This window comes from Ctenopharyngodon idella, chromosome 12, assembly GCF_019924925.1.
Source record: "Ctenopharyngodon idella isolate HZGC_01 chromosome 12, HZGC01, whole genome shotgun sequence".
NCBI lineage: Eukaryota > Metazoa > Chordata > Actinopteri > Cypriniformes > Xenocyprididae > Ctenopharyngodon > Ctenopharyngodon idella.
This window is the reverse complement of record NC_067231.1, coordinates 8,223,004-8,238,358: the sequence shown is the minus strand read 5'-3', so window position 1 is coordinate 8,238,358 and position 15,355 is coordinate 8,223,004. Positions and strand designations below refer to the sequence as shown.

At 37.0% G+C, this 15,355-nt stretch overlaps 1 protein-coding gene across 1 annotated transcript in view; it reads left to right on the top strand.

Moving 5' to 3' along the window:
- htra1b (HtrA serine peptidase 1b) overlaps positions 1-15,355 on the top strand; it is a 50,093-nt gene that overhangs the window by 15,744 nt on the left and 18,994 nt on the right. The window contains 1 exon segment of the mRNA XM_051915318.1: positions 1,376-1,580. Coding sequence (XP_051771278.1) covers positions 1,376-1,580 — 205 coding nt within the window.

The following is a 15,355-nucleotide window of genomic DNA, read 5'->3' as shown; positions in this document are numbered from 1 at the left end:
AGATGTCTTTGGTCTGTGATGCATTTATATTTCAGTCAAACCACACCAGAGTTCGTTTGGAAGCCACTTCTTTGGTGCCCACCAGGGTTTGGATACTTGTTTAATTGCACTGCACTAACAAAGCAATCGCACCAGAGTTTGTTTTAATTGACCGAAACCCGCCAAGTGTGAACACACCCTTTAACACAGAGGTGTCCAATCCTGCTCATGGAGGGCCACTGTTCTGCAGAGTTCAGCTCCAACCCTAATTAAACACACCTGAACCAGCTAATCGAGGTCCTACTAGGCATACTAGAAACTTCCAGGCAGGTGTATTGAGGCAAGTTGGAGCAGGACAGAGTGTGGACACCCCTGCTTTAATACAACATTCTTAAAAATAAAGGTTCTTCATTGGCATCTTTGGCTCCATGAAGATCCTTTCATCCTTGAAGAAACTTTCCATTGCACAAAAGGTCCTTTGTAGTAGAAAAAGATTCTTTAGATTGTTAAAATGTTCTTCATCCTAAGAAAAATGGTTATTTTTGTTTCTTTGAAAGGTTCTTTGGGGAAAACAAAAGTGGTTCTTGGAACCTTTATTTTTAATATTGAACATGAGCACTTTCAATTTTGTGAATCTTCTTAAACTTTCTCTGCCTTTATGAGTCAACACTGGGAAAAATAGATACTCCCTCTTTATTTTTTTCTTTTGATAGACCTCTATCATCAATATCAGATGACTTTTTCCAAGTAAGCGTGATTACATCCATATTGGTCCCGAAACAACATTCTCATCTACCAATTATTTTTCTCTTATTTGTGGAGTAGGTTGGGGGGTTGACCTAAGATTAATTAACAAGGATGTTGTTCCAAGAATATTATCCTCATGGCTAAATCATGTTATGCGAGTTTAAGTGTCAAGCCCTTTGTAAAAAAATATTTTTTATGGCATGTCCCACAGTTTTATACTCAATATACTGAATAACATTGTTATTCTATATATTATTGTAAGAAGTATCTGATTGGATTTTTTTTTTTTTTTTTTTTTTTTTTTTTTTTCACTTCACTGTAGACATTAATAGATTGGATCTCTCTCTTAAACATCATGATATCTTTATCATTGCATAAGACTGTAGAATACAGCCAACTTCAATTTTAGGCTGTTGAAATCGTGCACTGCGGTGAAAAATCTGGAGAACATCCATCAAGTTTTCCACAAATCATTTGTCAGAGGAAGTTCATCCTTGGTCTCAAGTCTAGCTGGAAAATATAGTCAAATCAAGGATGCTGATTGACCATCATTCTTTGCTGTTACTCTGTGGAAAGTAGACATACTATAAGAGGGTTTCTCATCAAAAGTAATCTTCAAAAACCTCTTCAATTTTCTTTTTTTTTTTAGAATGGTGTTCTCCAAGCGGGAAGTGGCGGTGGCCAGCGGCTCTGGTTTCGTGGTGTCTGAAGATGGTCTGATTGTAACCAATGCTCACGTGGTAGCCAACAAACATCGGGTGAAGGTCGAGCTGAAGACTGGCGCCACCTATGATGCCAAAATCAAAGACGTGGATGAGAAAGCAGATATTGCCCTCATCAAGATAGATGCTCCGGTGAGTACCTGTCCATACCTGCTCATATAGTATATCACACAAAGGACTTTTGGATACCATATATATTAAGACTCTCAGTCTGTTCCAAAACCCAGTAAGCTGCCTACATAGGTATAATTTTAAGGCATTGCTTCCTGTGCTAAGGAGGATCCTTAACACAAGATACCTTCTTTTGCCCAAATTCTTGGACAGCATTAGATGAAGAAACCAATTTCATAATGCATGGTAACAAGCTCAGTGGAAAAATCCACTGAGATGGCGCATGACGCAAGAAAAATGTCAATTTGAAAATGTCAATTTAAATTAATTCAATACCAAAATTATAGCATAAAATAGTTCAGTCTATTACAAACAATTGACAGTTTTACCTAATATTTGTGTGTGCTATAATGTGTGCTATAATCTTAAAGAGTATCGTTTAATTAGATTAGCAACAAGCTAAAGCCAAACTCAATTGAAATCCATTTCTATTCTGCCATACGCTTTGTGTGAGAAGACTATTGGTGTGTTCAAGTCATCATGGGAAGTTCATATTTACAAATTGGGAAGTCATAATTATGATGTCAGGTGCGTTAAAGTTACTTTGATTTGAAAAAGATGGTACCTTTTTGACAAGAAAATTCAGTATGGAAGGGTTAGTTCACCCAAAAATTGAAAATTCTGCCATTAATTACTCACCCTTATGTCGTTCCAAACCCGTAAAACCTTTGTTCATCTTCGGAACACAAATTAAGATATTTTTGATAAAATCCGATGGCTCGGTGAGGCCTCCATTGCCCTTTCAGATGCCCAGAAAGCTACTAAAGACATATTTAAAACAGTTCATGTGACTACAGTGGTTCAACCTTAATGTTATGAAGCGACGAGAATACTTTTTGTGTGCCAAAAAACAAAATAACGACTTTATTCAACAATACCTAGTGATGGGCGATTCATGAAGCTTAGAATGAAGCTTAGAAGCTTGACAAATCTTTTGTTTCGAATCAGTGGTTCGGAGCGGGTATTAAACTGCCAAAGTCATGCCCCCCAGTGGTGAACCATTGAAATTTCTAAACACTTATGATGTAACAAAGCCTTGTTTACTGAAATCACATGACTTCAAAGCTTCAAAGCTTCATGAAGCAGTGTTTTAAAATCGCCCATCACTAGATATTGTTGAATATAAAGTCTTTTTTTTTTTTTTTTTTTTTTGGAACCCTTTAACTACTTTTACAAAATTATGGGGGAAAAACATCGGGCGTGTTCATTCATGAAGGTACTGTACATTGAATCGTTATATATTATATAGTAGTTGTGCAATACTATCATATTTTGTACATGGGACTTAGCTAGTTTTATTATAAATAAAAAAAACAAAACAAAAACAAAATTCATATCAACAAATTTACCGTCAATACAGATCCTGCATCTATTGCTCACTGACACGCTACAGACTCGGACACTCTGGGCTTAAAGAAAGTTCAGAGTTTCCCACTTGTAATTACTACTTAGTCTTGACATTCATGTGCGTTCAACTCATAAATATATTCTTTCAAACATGACTTCAACACACCACATTTGTGTGACATACACAGTTGCTGCCTATGTAGAGCACTCCAGATCATTCCCTTATGAGGTTCCATTTCAGGTAGAATGCTGACTCAGAGGACTACTTTTGGAACGGTGCCTCAGTTATTTGCTTTCAAGATATGGATAACATGTCTAGTCTTGTTTAATTAGCATCTGAGATTGTTTTCATGATGAAAGGTATTCAGCAATGAATTCTAAGAAAAACAAAAAACATCAGTTTTAACTCATGCCATTTTTTGCCCAGAATAAGCATAGAAGTGGGCAGAAATATGCTTTTCTTGGCTCAGAGGATAATGACCCTGTTTTAAAGGAAAGCACTTCTGTATCAGGAAAAGAGACAGATTCAGATAAGCTTTGTTGAATTGCTCCACTAAACAAACCTGGCTCCACACCCAGGCAGAGTCAGGAAACACAAGAAGAGACCATTTTGACTTACAGTAATTAGACCCCAGACACAAGGTTTTGATTAAAGTTTCTCATATAACATTAAATTACACTGACAACACAATAAACACATTATGTTGGGGGGAGGTAACATACTAAAGTTAAAAAATGGGATTTTGCACATTTGTCATCAAAAGAAAATATGTTCAAATGTTACTAAAAGCTTGCATAAACAGACTACAAAACAAGCTACATAAAGATGTTTACAGTATAATCAATGATATATTGTATGTTTTAAATTATAAAACGGTTAGTTCCTGTCTTTGATTCTGATTGGTCAATAGCTGTGTTTTATTCACGATAGAACACGGCTATGACCGCTTCACCCAACGGTTCTGTGTATCACTACACAACACCCTTAGCAACCACTCTTAGCAACGTAAACTGTGTGTTCTCAATTGATATTGTTCATTGAAATGTACTGTATTACGGAGAAGAGTGTTGTGAGAAAGAGATTGAGTGAGCGAGTGTATTACCTGCATTCAGATTTAGAATTTCCTTCAGGTCAGTCCTATGTTCATAATAAAAAATCTGTTTAAATGTCTGATGTATTATCTTGTCCTTTTAACAGTTAAGGGGTTTTCCCGTGACTAACAGCGCTATTCAAAGCATTTGTCAGTTGCGTCTTGTTTCGTGTTCACAACAGTTCAGTCTTTTCAATGTAAAAGTCTTCGCTACTGACTGACACACTCATAAAGACAGTCTTTGCCACCATCTAATGGCGTAATAATGTAACTTCTGTTGCTGTTCACGGTCAGGGACTATTTTATTTTGGCGGAAGGAAAGCTTTTAGTGACAGTTTACTTCATGAAAGTTGCATTGATACATATCTTTGGCTTTAATATTTGTATTGTGTGGTAACCGTTTTATAAAAGCGATGGTACTCGAGGCTAGTGCTGTATCGTGAATAAGTCACAGCTGAAGGGGTTGCAGGCACTCCGCTTTGCGCCTAACAACGCCCTTCAGCCGTGACTTCTTCACAATACAGCGCAGCCTCTCGTAGCTTATTGCTTACATATAATACTTTTTTATGGTTATCCCTTCAAAAATATAGTGCATTACAGCATATGAACAACACCAATTTTGTGCTGTATATTATGTGTTATAATGCATTATACTCCTTAGAGATGTAAGCTTGAATAGGTAAGTATAATAAAATATAATAAATGTGTTGGTAATTATTTATATAAACATATATTATATATATATATATATAATTTATGAAAAGATCATATTACAATTCGACTGTAAAACATCAACAATGCTATATTTACAATACAGTGCAGTCTCAAGCACCTTAATGCTTTTACAAAAAGGGTTTCTACACAATAAAGATTGCGGATGCAAATTTTCTTTGAAATATATAGTTTTATAAAGAACATTCTTGAAGTGTCATCATTCCACTAGAAAATATATTCTCTGACATCTAAACTAAGGTTAACTTTGGCCTTCCTGGGTGTACCTTGTGAAAAAGAAGTACACTTAGGATATTTATTTAGGAAGAAGAACATTGAAAAAAAAAAAAAAAAAACTAAAAAATGTGATTCATTTGGTAACGTCTAAATTAATTGATTTTATTCAAATAAAAAATGTTATTTAACATTACTGAGTCAACATAAATATATTAGGTTACGCCAACAAAACTTTAAGGTAAAAATTTAAGGGTAAAATCAGGTATAGCTCCTTTATGAAAATAATAGGGAATTATGGAAATAATATACTTTAAAAGAAGTGAATGTAATGTAATGTTTTCAGACACTTAATTGCATGTTATTTACAATTAAATAAAAATGCATTATAGTTTAAATTCATAATTACTTCTATTGTCTTTGAAAAATAGTTAAAGTGTACTGCCGAATGTACTGACAAGCATTTATGGTAAACTAAAATATACTTTAATGTCATTTCTATTTCATTTCTAAATATATTTTAAATACATTGAAGTTGCAATTTTTTCTAAAAATATATTAAAACATATAATGGTCCGCTTTAGGTGTTAGGGTTCAGGTTAGTAGAATAAGTTTATATGTAATTGCAAAGTTACTTATAGTCAGTAGAATGTCTGTTGGGAGTGTATCAAACTAAAGCCTTAACAGATATTTAGCAGAAAGTCTACTAATACGCTAATGAGAGTTAGTGGACATGCTGTAAAGTTACCAGTTAGTAGAATGTCTAAAGTGGACCATCGAAATAAAGTGTTACCTTGTATAGTACTTATACTTTTAATGTGACATTATTAAAAAAGTGTGTACTTAAGTGTGTTAAAAAACATAGTCAAATAAAAGGCTACTTAAGTGTACTTAAAGAGACAACGCTTCTCTCTTTAAGTATGCTTAAGTGGCCTTTTATTTAATTAATATTATACTATCTGCAAGTACAATTTTTAAAAAATATACTTTTAAAAATATTTTAAAATTGTCATGGGCTACATCATCTCTTCAGATGTGCATGTAGTTACAATTCAGATTAAACTTAAAATATACCAATAACTGCATCACATTGAAAATGCCTAGGCAGCAGTGACCCAGAAAGCTTATGACCACAAGTGACACTTGACTTACTTAACAATATGAGTGGTGTTACGGTTTGATATGGTTTGGTAACAGTTACTGGCCCTTGTGCTGGCAGACAGCAGTGCCACGTCTCTGTCTCATTCCTCCCAGGACTCATAACTCCCCCTTCCTCTCTGGCTCAGATTCTGCTTAGTCACTGCCATACTGTGAATAATTTATATTGGGTAACTGTCTCATATTCTTTTCAGCTGGAGTTTCATGCCAGACTTTGTTGATTGGTTCATGTTTCTGTCGCCAGTGAGAATTCCATATCAGAATCCCTTTTCAAATTTAAAATGATTTGACAGAACAGACACGGGAAACATTCAAGCTGTTTTTAAATATGCTGCAGGGTTGTTACGGCGACTACCTTGTTTGCCTGGTTATTTTTGGATGGAAGTCATTTCCAAACTCATTACAGATTGTTTGCAATGTCAAGAAGCTCTCAATGGATCCCTTCTCTCGAAAACCAAATCTTCCATAGTTTCTGCACTTGCACCTGTCCTTTCTCAGGGATTCATTCTGTGTTTCTCGATCTAATCTGATTCTTGTATTTTTATTCCCACCAAATTAGCCAGTTCCTCAAACCAGAGAGAATATTGCGTCAACATCATTTCACTTCCCCAAAACAGCCTGAGAGACTCGTTGACCTTGTTTTAACCCTTAAATGCATGAATGCTTCACAAATCATAATTACATATTCAGGTCTTTAGAGACCCGGATCTACAGTATATCTAACATGGATGGATCTCTACCTAACGCGATAATATAAAACTCTTCTGATATTAGAGTATAAAAAATAAAGCATATTTTGTTACCTTTTGGAGCTTGAGTTTGAGCAGATGTTTTCTACTATCATCACTGTCTCATCAGAGATCACTTCCCAGTACATTCAGCATCTGGCTCATATTCGCAATTTCAAACATATTCTCAAAAATATCATTTTCAACATCTTCAAAATCAATATTTTGATCGCTGACAGCTTCTTCACCAGATCCAGCATCAAGTGACACTGATATCTGATTGCGTTCAGTACTTGCTCTGCAGTAAATCACTAAACCATTTTAAGTTTTGCTGATGATACTTCCTATTCTTTTGTTTTCTGCCTGCGGTAACTATGAGTGAAACGTCACTTCATCATTGTGTATCAGACATTGCCACCTTTTGGAATAAAGGTGAATTGCACTTATTCAGTCATCAAAGATTCAGTTATTGTTGTGCAGAAAAAAAATATACACTGTTACACACCTCGGGTCATTAGCTACCCTATTCTATTTTTACAAAAAATTAATGGGAAAACAATTTTTTTTTTTTCTTGTTATGTTGTTTATAATGAATTAATTGAGGAATACTAAGAAGGTTGATGCCTAACTTTAAAAAATAAATGAGGAGGAGGGTAGTGAATGACATCCTGGGTCACTAAAGACACAAGGTATGCAATTAAGGGTTAAAATAAGGCTTGTTGGATGTAGTTCAGACCAGTATCTCACATCTACATTTCAGCACCCAACAATGTGTTCATTACTATGTGCTCATATTAACATGTTACAGTATTCATTCAGACTGTATCAATAAGCATTGTGCAGCAGCAGCACAGAAGCAGCATTGCAAGTCTAGAGTTTAATTAGTTTAATTAGTTGAAATTAGCAGAAAGTAGAGTGAAAATGCACCTAGAATTTTTTTTTTATTTTTTTTTTTTTTTTTTTTTTGCTATATAGCATGTTTTTATGAAGCCACATAAAATAATGGAGGGGAAAAAATCCTTCTGTTGAGCTCAATGCAAGTTTCACCTGCAGTTATAGGCACGCAAAGCACTTTCTATTCAGCTAATTTGATTTGATTTTTAGTAGTTTATAGCTTCATCTTGAAGTTTGGGTTCATTTGGATGTAAATGTAATTCTACTGCTCAAGTACATATTGGTCAAGTTTGTAATTCTTAAATGGCCCACACACAATATAAATCACTTTATTTTCTGTACAGAGTCACAGCTCTGTCACAGCAGAAACTGCTTTCAGTCATGCCTACTGCTGAGTGATGCACAGTATCGGTATTCTTATTGGTATCAGCCATTTTTTTTTTTTTTTTTTTTAAATCTGAGAAGGTCAATAATGTAAGCTGATTGTCACAATTGTGGTAAGCACGCACACAACGAAGAAAATCAAATAGAGTCTTTATTATAACCTTTACAAAAAAAGAAGTTTATTCAAGTGTGCTATTAGTATACTTATTTTAAAATAAGTACACTTTCAGTCTACTTTTTTATGTACTTCTCAAAAACATACTTAAAATTACGCTTAATTATACTTGACTTATACTGACAGAAAAGTCTAAGTGCATTTGGCCTATACTTGTACTCAATCTTTTGATCGAGATTTATCAATATTTGATCGAGTATAATTAAGTATTCTAAGTATACTTGGCTTGTAGTTGTTTACTCTTTTGATCGAGTATCCTATTAAATACTTTTTTCACAGTTTTACACACTGTATTATAAACTTACGTTGTTTGAAAATTTTGATTTATAAAACAACAGATATGTTACTAATTCTGAGTATGTGAATTTTTGTGTAGTCCACTTGTAGTTTACATACCTGTAGGAATTTACTTCATATCTACTTAACTCTTTCCCGGACATTGACGGAATGTTCTGGCAATCCGTGTTTTCGCTGTTATAAGGTAGAAACGAGAACCAACAAGGAACTGAACTGAACAGAGAGTATAAATACAAGGCGAACATAAAGAGAGACAGGTGAAATTCATAAGTAACCATAAAAACAAATGAGGACATAATCAGTAACCAAGAAAACTGAAACTAAATAGAGCGGGGAAACAGGAACTAAAGGAAACAAAACAGAATTTTAAAATTAGAGTCCATAACGTGATACAGATAATACTGTGTAGTTTGTTTAAATTATATATATAATAAATTTAAGGCTAGACACTACATTAAAAATGTATATTTTTCTGCCTGTTGTCATACTCTAATATTACAGCAAAATGAAACAAGATTTTTGAACCTGGCTTTATCCAGTGGTCAGATTTCTTTTCTGGAAATGTATGGAAATTAGTGCATATTTAATTAGATAATACCTCATTTGCATTTTCAAACATAAGATTTCAGAAAACTTTAATACAAAACATCTGCCTTAATAATCTGGGGAAAGTATGATGATATCTGTTTGTTCAAATTTTTACCTATTACCCTATTCACCCGTAGTGTCTTGCCTTAAATATTGAAAATAAATTATTATGCCAAAAATACTAGAAAAGTACAGTGAAACATTTTTTTGTTTTGTTTTTGTTTTATCACTGTACATCGGTTATCAGCCATAGCATGAAAGTAATTATCATATCAGCCACACGTGCATAATATGTGCATCCATGTTATGCTGTAGCACAGGGCTTCATAAGGTGGGACAACTGGAAAACCAGACTGGTTTGTGAAGCTGTGATAAAGGTTTTGTTCCGGGCCCAAGAATTTCGGCCCTGCTGCAGATACAGTATGTATGAAAGAAGTCTAACCTTCAATGAGAAAAGCATACCCTGCAGAGATGCAGAGGAAAACAGATGCCAGTGGAGCATGTTAGAGCATGTTACTCTTTGAGTTCCAGTTTGTATCTCATAAATGTTGTGGACAGGTCTTGACAGGCCACATCAGGGTAAGAGGAGTGAGGAGAAATAACTGGTAAGGATGACTAACACTGGATTATCTTCATTTAGATCTGGGTCATGGTACTTCTAAAAGACCAGTGTATGTGTGTGGGTGTTTAAAAACGTGTATGTCTAATGTTTATAAGATCTGGGTCACAACGCAAACATTGGCAGGAGGGTCTGTGTGTCTGTACTGTATGTATTTCCACTCTAGGACTGAATACACACAGCTGTCTTTTTTCCACAGCTGTTCTTTTGTCTGCCAAACACGTTGTCTCAAAGATGAAATAGATCTTTTAGATGGTTGTTAGTGAAGTCATGCACATTCAGAAAGTTCTGGTTTACAGATTTCTATAATATCAGAGGTGCATGGTTGCACAAGAATCACGACTATGTGCAAAACATGCTACATTTGTGCTGTGGGCATGAAGGATACTTCTCCTACCACAACCTGAAGGTGGAGATTTTTAGAATTATACTAAAAGGCCTTTTACTTGCTAAAAAAAGTATAAACTTTCAGTCAGATGACAGAAGGCATGTAGTAGATTGTGTACAACAGTTTTTTTTTTTTTTTCTTCAGCAAAGTTTTTATCATGTTGATAATTTAGAGGACATTTATGTATCAAATATAGGGAGAACTGTTCTAATACTTGGGTCAATCAGATGATTTTTCTTTTTTTTTTCTTCTTCTTCTTCTTTTTGGCCTGGTGGATGATAAACAGCCATAAAATCCCATATACTTACATTGAAGTAGGACCTGAGGCATATCTAGAGATTTGTACCAGTATATAACCACCCAGAACAACCTATAGTAGCAACCACTCAGAACACCTTGGCTCTAGTAAAATAAGTCCCACCTTCCAAATAAACGAGCTAATCTACAAAGAGAGTGAAATGACTTACCTAGTGTGTAATTGGGATTCAATTATGTATTATGGACAAGGCCAAAGAGGCCAATGCCACATAATCTCTGGCTGCCGGGAAAAATAGTATATGCAAATGTAAAATCTAGTAAAATAGTAAAATAGAGTAAAACCCTGAGCTACAAGTCACTAATTTCTTCTTTGTACTATGTATGAGTGACCACAACAGAAGGCTATGTTCAATCTTGTCTCTTTTATCTGGGCCCTTTGTTTTTTTTTTCAGATTTTTGAGTTTGCGGGATATGTTCATTTGATGTGGGTTATGTTCGCTATTAGTAGCTTCATGTTATTAGATGACTACATAAACAGTACTCTGTTGCCTGACAGTACAGTGCTTTATAATTTACTACAGTCTCAGGAAAGCCCCTGTCATTAAGGAGTCCCAAAACGGCAGCTGAGATGTACAGCCTTCTGCAGTTGTGTTTAACGCTGATGGGAAGTTTGATGACAGCCTGCCGTGACCCGGATGGGAGTGAGGTTTAGGGGGTGAGTTTAAAGGAGGCAAGCTAGTAAGAGCTGTGCGAGTAAACCTCCCTCCCCTGGCCTCAAGAGGCACGGTAGTGACTGACGCTTGTCTTTAGCGTCCTTGTTATCGTGCCTGCCTCCCATGCCGGAGACGCCGGTTCGAATCAGAGCGGGTTGAGTAGGACCGGTTACATTTGGTACCATGACCCGGATGGGAGTGAGATTTAGAGGGGTGAATGTAAAGGAGGCAAGCTAGTAAGAGCCGTGCGAGTAAACCTCCCTCCCCTGGTCTCAAAAGACACGCTAGTGACTGACGCGTGTCTTTAGCATCCTTGTTAGCGTACCCGCCTCCCGGAGACGCCAGTTCAAATCCCGCTTGGAGCTGGTTCAGTAGGACCGGTTACATTTGGTGCCGTGACCTAGGTAGGAGTGAGATTTAGGGGGGTGAGTGTAAAGGAGGCAAGCTATGCGAGTAAACCTCCCTCCCCTGGCCTCAAGAGGCACACTAGTGACTGGTGCTTGTTTTTAGTGTCCTTGTTAGCGCGGCCGCCTCCCATGCCGGAGACGCCGGTTGAAATCCCGCTGGGAGCGGGTTGAGTAGGACCGGTTACATTTGGTGCCATGACCCGGATGGGAGTGAGATTTAGAGGGGTGAGTGTAAAGGAGGCAAGCTAGTAAGAGCTATGCTAGTAAACCTCCCTCCCCTGGCCACAAAAGACATGCTAGTGACTGACGTGTGTCTTTAGCGTCCTTGTTAGTTCGCCCACCTCCCATGTCAGAGACGCCAGTTCGAATCCCGCTCAGAGCAGGCTGAGTAGGACCAAAGTCCCTTTAAGACAAGTAATTTCACTCGGCGGCCATCTTTGAAATGCCTCTTGGGCATTCAAGTTCAGCTCCTATCTCTTTCAATGGGGAAACATCAAATTCTCCAAAGCTGTTTGCAAAGCTTTCGATTAAATTTCATATTTGAAATCACAAATGAAATCTGTTTCTAAACGCTCGAATCATGACAAAAAATTGTATTATTCAGGCTGGATCAAGCTAATGCGCATGCACAGTCCACAGTCCTCTTGTGCCTCATTTCGGAGGCGCGCGTCTGACTGTTTCTATAGGAACCGGGGCTTCTAACGGCTGCTGCAGTGATGCGATGACTTTACCAATCGGCGATTGGCTCTTATTTAGAAGGTGGGACTTATTCCGCCATATTGTGCGTTGCACTTTCTCCCATTCAGAACAATACGAGTGACGCGTCTTGTGTTATTCTATAGTCTTTGGTAGGACCGGTTACATTTGGTGCCGTGACCCGGATGGGAGGAAAGTTTAGGGGGATGAGTGTAAAGGAGGCAAGCTAGTAAGAGCTGTGTGAGTAAACTTCACTCCCCTGGCCTCAAGAGGCATGGTAGTGACTGGCGCTTGTCTTTACTGTCCTTGTTATCGTGCCCGCCTCTCATGCCGGAGACGCCAGTTCAAATCCTGCTCGGAGCAGGTTGAGTAGGACTGGTTACATTTGATGCCGTGACTCGGATGGGAGTGAAGTTTAGAGGGGGTGAGTGTAAAGGAGGCAAGCTAGTAAGAGCTGTGCGAGTAAACTTTACTCCGCTGGCCTCAAAAGGCACGCTAGTGACTGGCGCTTGTCTTTAGTGTACTTTTTAGTGAGCCTGCCTCTCATGCCGGAGACGGTGGTTCAAATCAAGGGGAATCAAGATGTATTCATTTTAAACAAACAGCTTAAGCTAATTTTTCAAGAAAAATATTTCATAAAATGTAGGTTTGATGTACGAACTGACTTCATGCACCAAAAAAAAAAAAAAAAAAACCCACTGCCACAGCTATTAATTAAAAGTCATTGCAAAAATGATGCAGAAAATTAAAGTTAATTCTGAAGTTCTAGCATCTAGTTTGCAGACATCAGTCACTTGATATGTAATACAATGAAATTTGGACATTTAAAGTGTGGTACTAGTGTCCAAATACTTTTTTGAAGCACTATACATTTACATGTGCAAAAAATGAGTCTGAGTTAGTTGGCTGAATCCAACTTAATTTGGGACCGATTGATTTGTCTGGAATTCCCCTTAAAGGTCATTTGGGAAGCCCTGCTGGCAAAATTCCTGTCTCAACAACAAGGAATTCATGTCAATGCACTGAAACAATAATTCGAAGATGATCTTTGCTCAGTTGCAATGCCAACATGTTATCCTGGCACTGTCTTAACTTGCCTAATGTTCTTCACGGTTTGCTCTAAACAGGCACCATTAGTGGAAATCTGACTATGAGGTCACATTTTCTAAAAACTGGGTCAGTTTTTAAACTTGTTTTTGGTTGAAGTCCATGTAATGCAGAAGTCTTGCTCAGACACATCTTCCTGACTAATCAGAGCAAAGAAAGAGAGCCCTTCAATGTCTCACTTCTGGCATTCAATTGCTCATACAAATGAGGGTAAATATTTCAAGGGTAAACAGCAGCTGGATTTGTCATTGAATTTGTTTTATGTACGTACTTTTCCAGTGGTTAATGCATACCACAAAACCAGTCCGCAAACATTCATGTTGGCTGTTTTGTACTCAAAGCTGATCTATGCCAGTTCAAAGACATACAAGGAGTCTTGGCATCCTTCAGGGTATTTAGGAGATGAAGTCTGGCAGCCATGTAGCCGTCATTCATCCTGGGTTGTTTCAGCACATATTTGAAAGGGTTTGGTCTTGTCTTCCAAGAAAGCAGTCTTGCTGCCTTTTTCCATGATGGGGCAAGACACCAGAATTGGGTCAGACTCCTTATTGCAAAGACAAATATGTTTGCCATTCAAAAAAGAGATAAATGGATGATTTAGAGACATGTTTTTGAAATGTCACAGTGAATGTATGTATATAATAGGGAATATTCAGGGAATTGTGTTTTGGAATTTACATCTACTGTATCAGAGTGATGGGAGGTGCCTGCCTTGCGATTTAGGTTTGTGAAAGTGATGCTAAAAGCTAAGACTTGGCATAAACAATCCCTTTCTGTCAATATACACGGAGACAAAGTCAGAAATGTATAAACAGTCAGTTTGACCTATGCCAGGGTGACTGTGACTTTGGACACACCAGCTCAGTGGAATCTGATTTACGGTTGCTGCGAAACAGGAAGAACCAGTCGAAGATTTCTGCTTTTTCTGGCAGAACACAGGAGTTTTAGAGAGGATGTTTAGGACTCAGCTGGGATTGATTAGATGGAGGTTTTACGCACAATACAATTTGACTCAACAGCCGTTTCAAAACAATTGAATTATTTACAGAAGAGCTTTCTCATCCAATATGTTTATGGATGAAGTTTAGATCAGGAAAGGATAATGCATAGTTGTGTTTTGCCATTTTTAACCAATTAACAATTGAGGGCATGCTAAAATCTCATCGATATGCTAAGATCATGCTAAGACAGGGAGAATGCCATGCGCATGTGAATGCTTTTCCATCATCTTTATAGGTGGGCTGAGAGAATTCCTGTAGTTTTACATGTTTTTAAAATTTTAGGCTATACATAACATCCCCAGGATGTTTTCAGACAGCATAAAGTAAATATCTTTAAGGACTACATAAAATCAAGTATTTTGTTGTGTTTAGTCTGTTAGTGTAACTGGTTCTGCTCAACCCGCTCTCAGGGGGATTTGAACTGGCATAGAATGCATTTTCTGCTACTAAGGGGGTTGGGTTAAGGTCAATCTTTTGAGTTTCACAGGACGATGGTTAATAGCCATGACCGGTTTTGATTAGCTGTGAGCATATCTACATATCTACTAATCAGCATGTTAAATATATTAAATATCTTCAGCTTTTGTTCAGATATAATTATTTGCGTTTTTCACTGGAAATTGGGAAAGTGCTTGTTCTTTAACAGAATCACAATCCATGCAAGTGGTTAGCTCAACAACATGGTATTCTGGTATTCCCCCTTAGATTAGCCCTTATGTTCCTGTAACAAATTTTTGAGTTGCTGGAAATATAGGTTAACCTAGGATGATTTTTTTTTTTTTTTTTTTTTTTTGTGACTAGGCATGCCCCCACCTGCAACCCCCCAACCCCCCAACCCATTGTTTTCAAATAGGGTCCATTCGAAACAAAATATAACGATTGTACCCAGAATTTTTACATAATTCAAGGGTAAAAAGAAAACAGTTTTTGGAATTAGCAA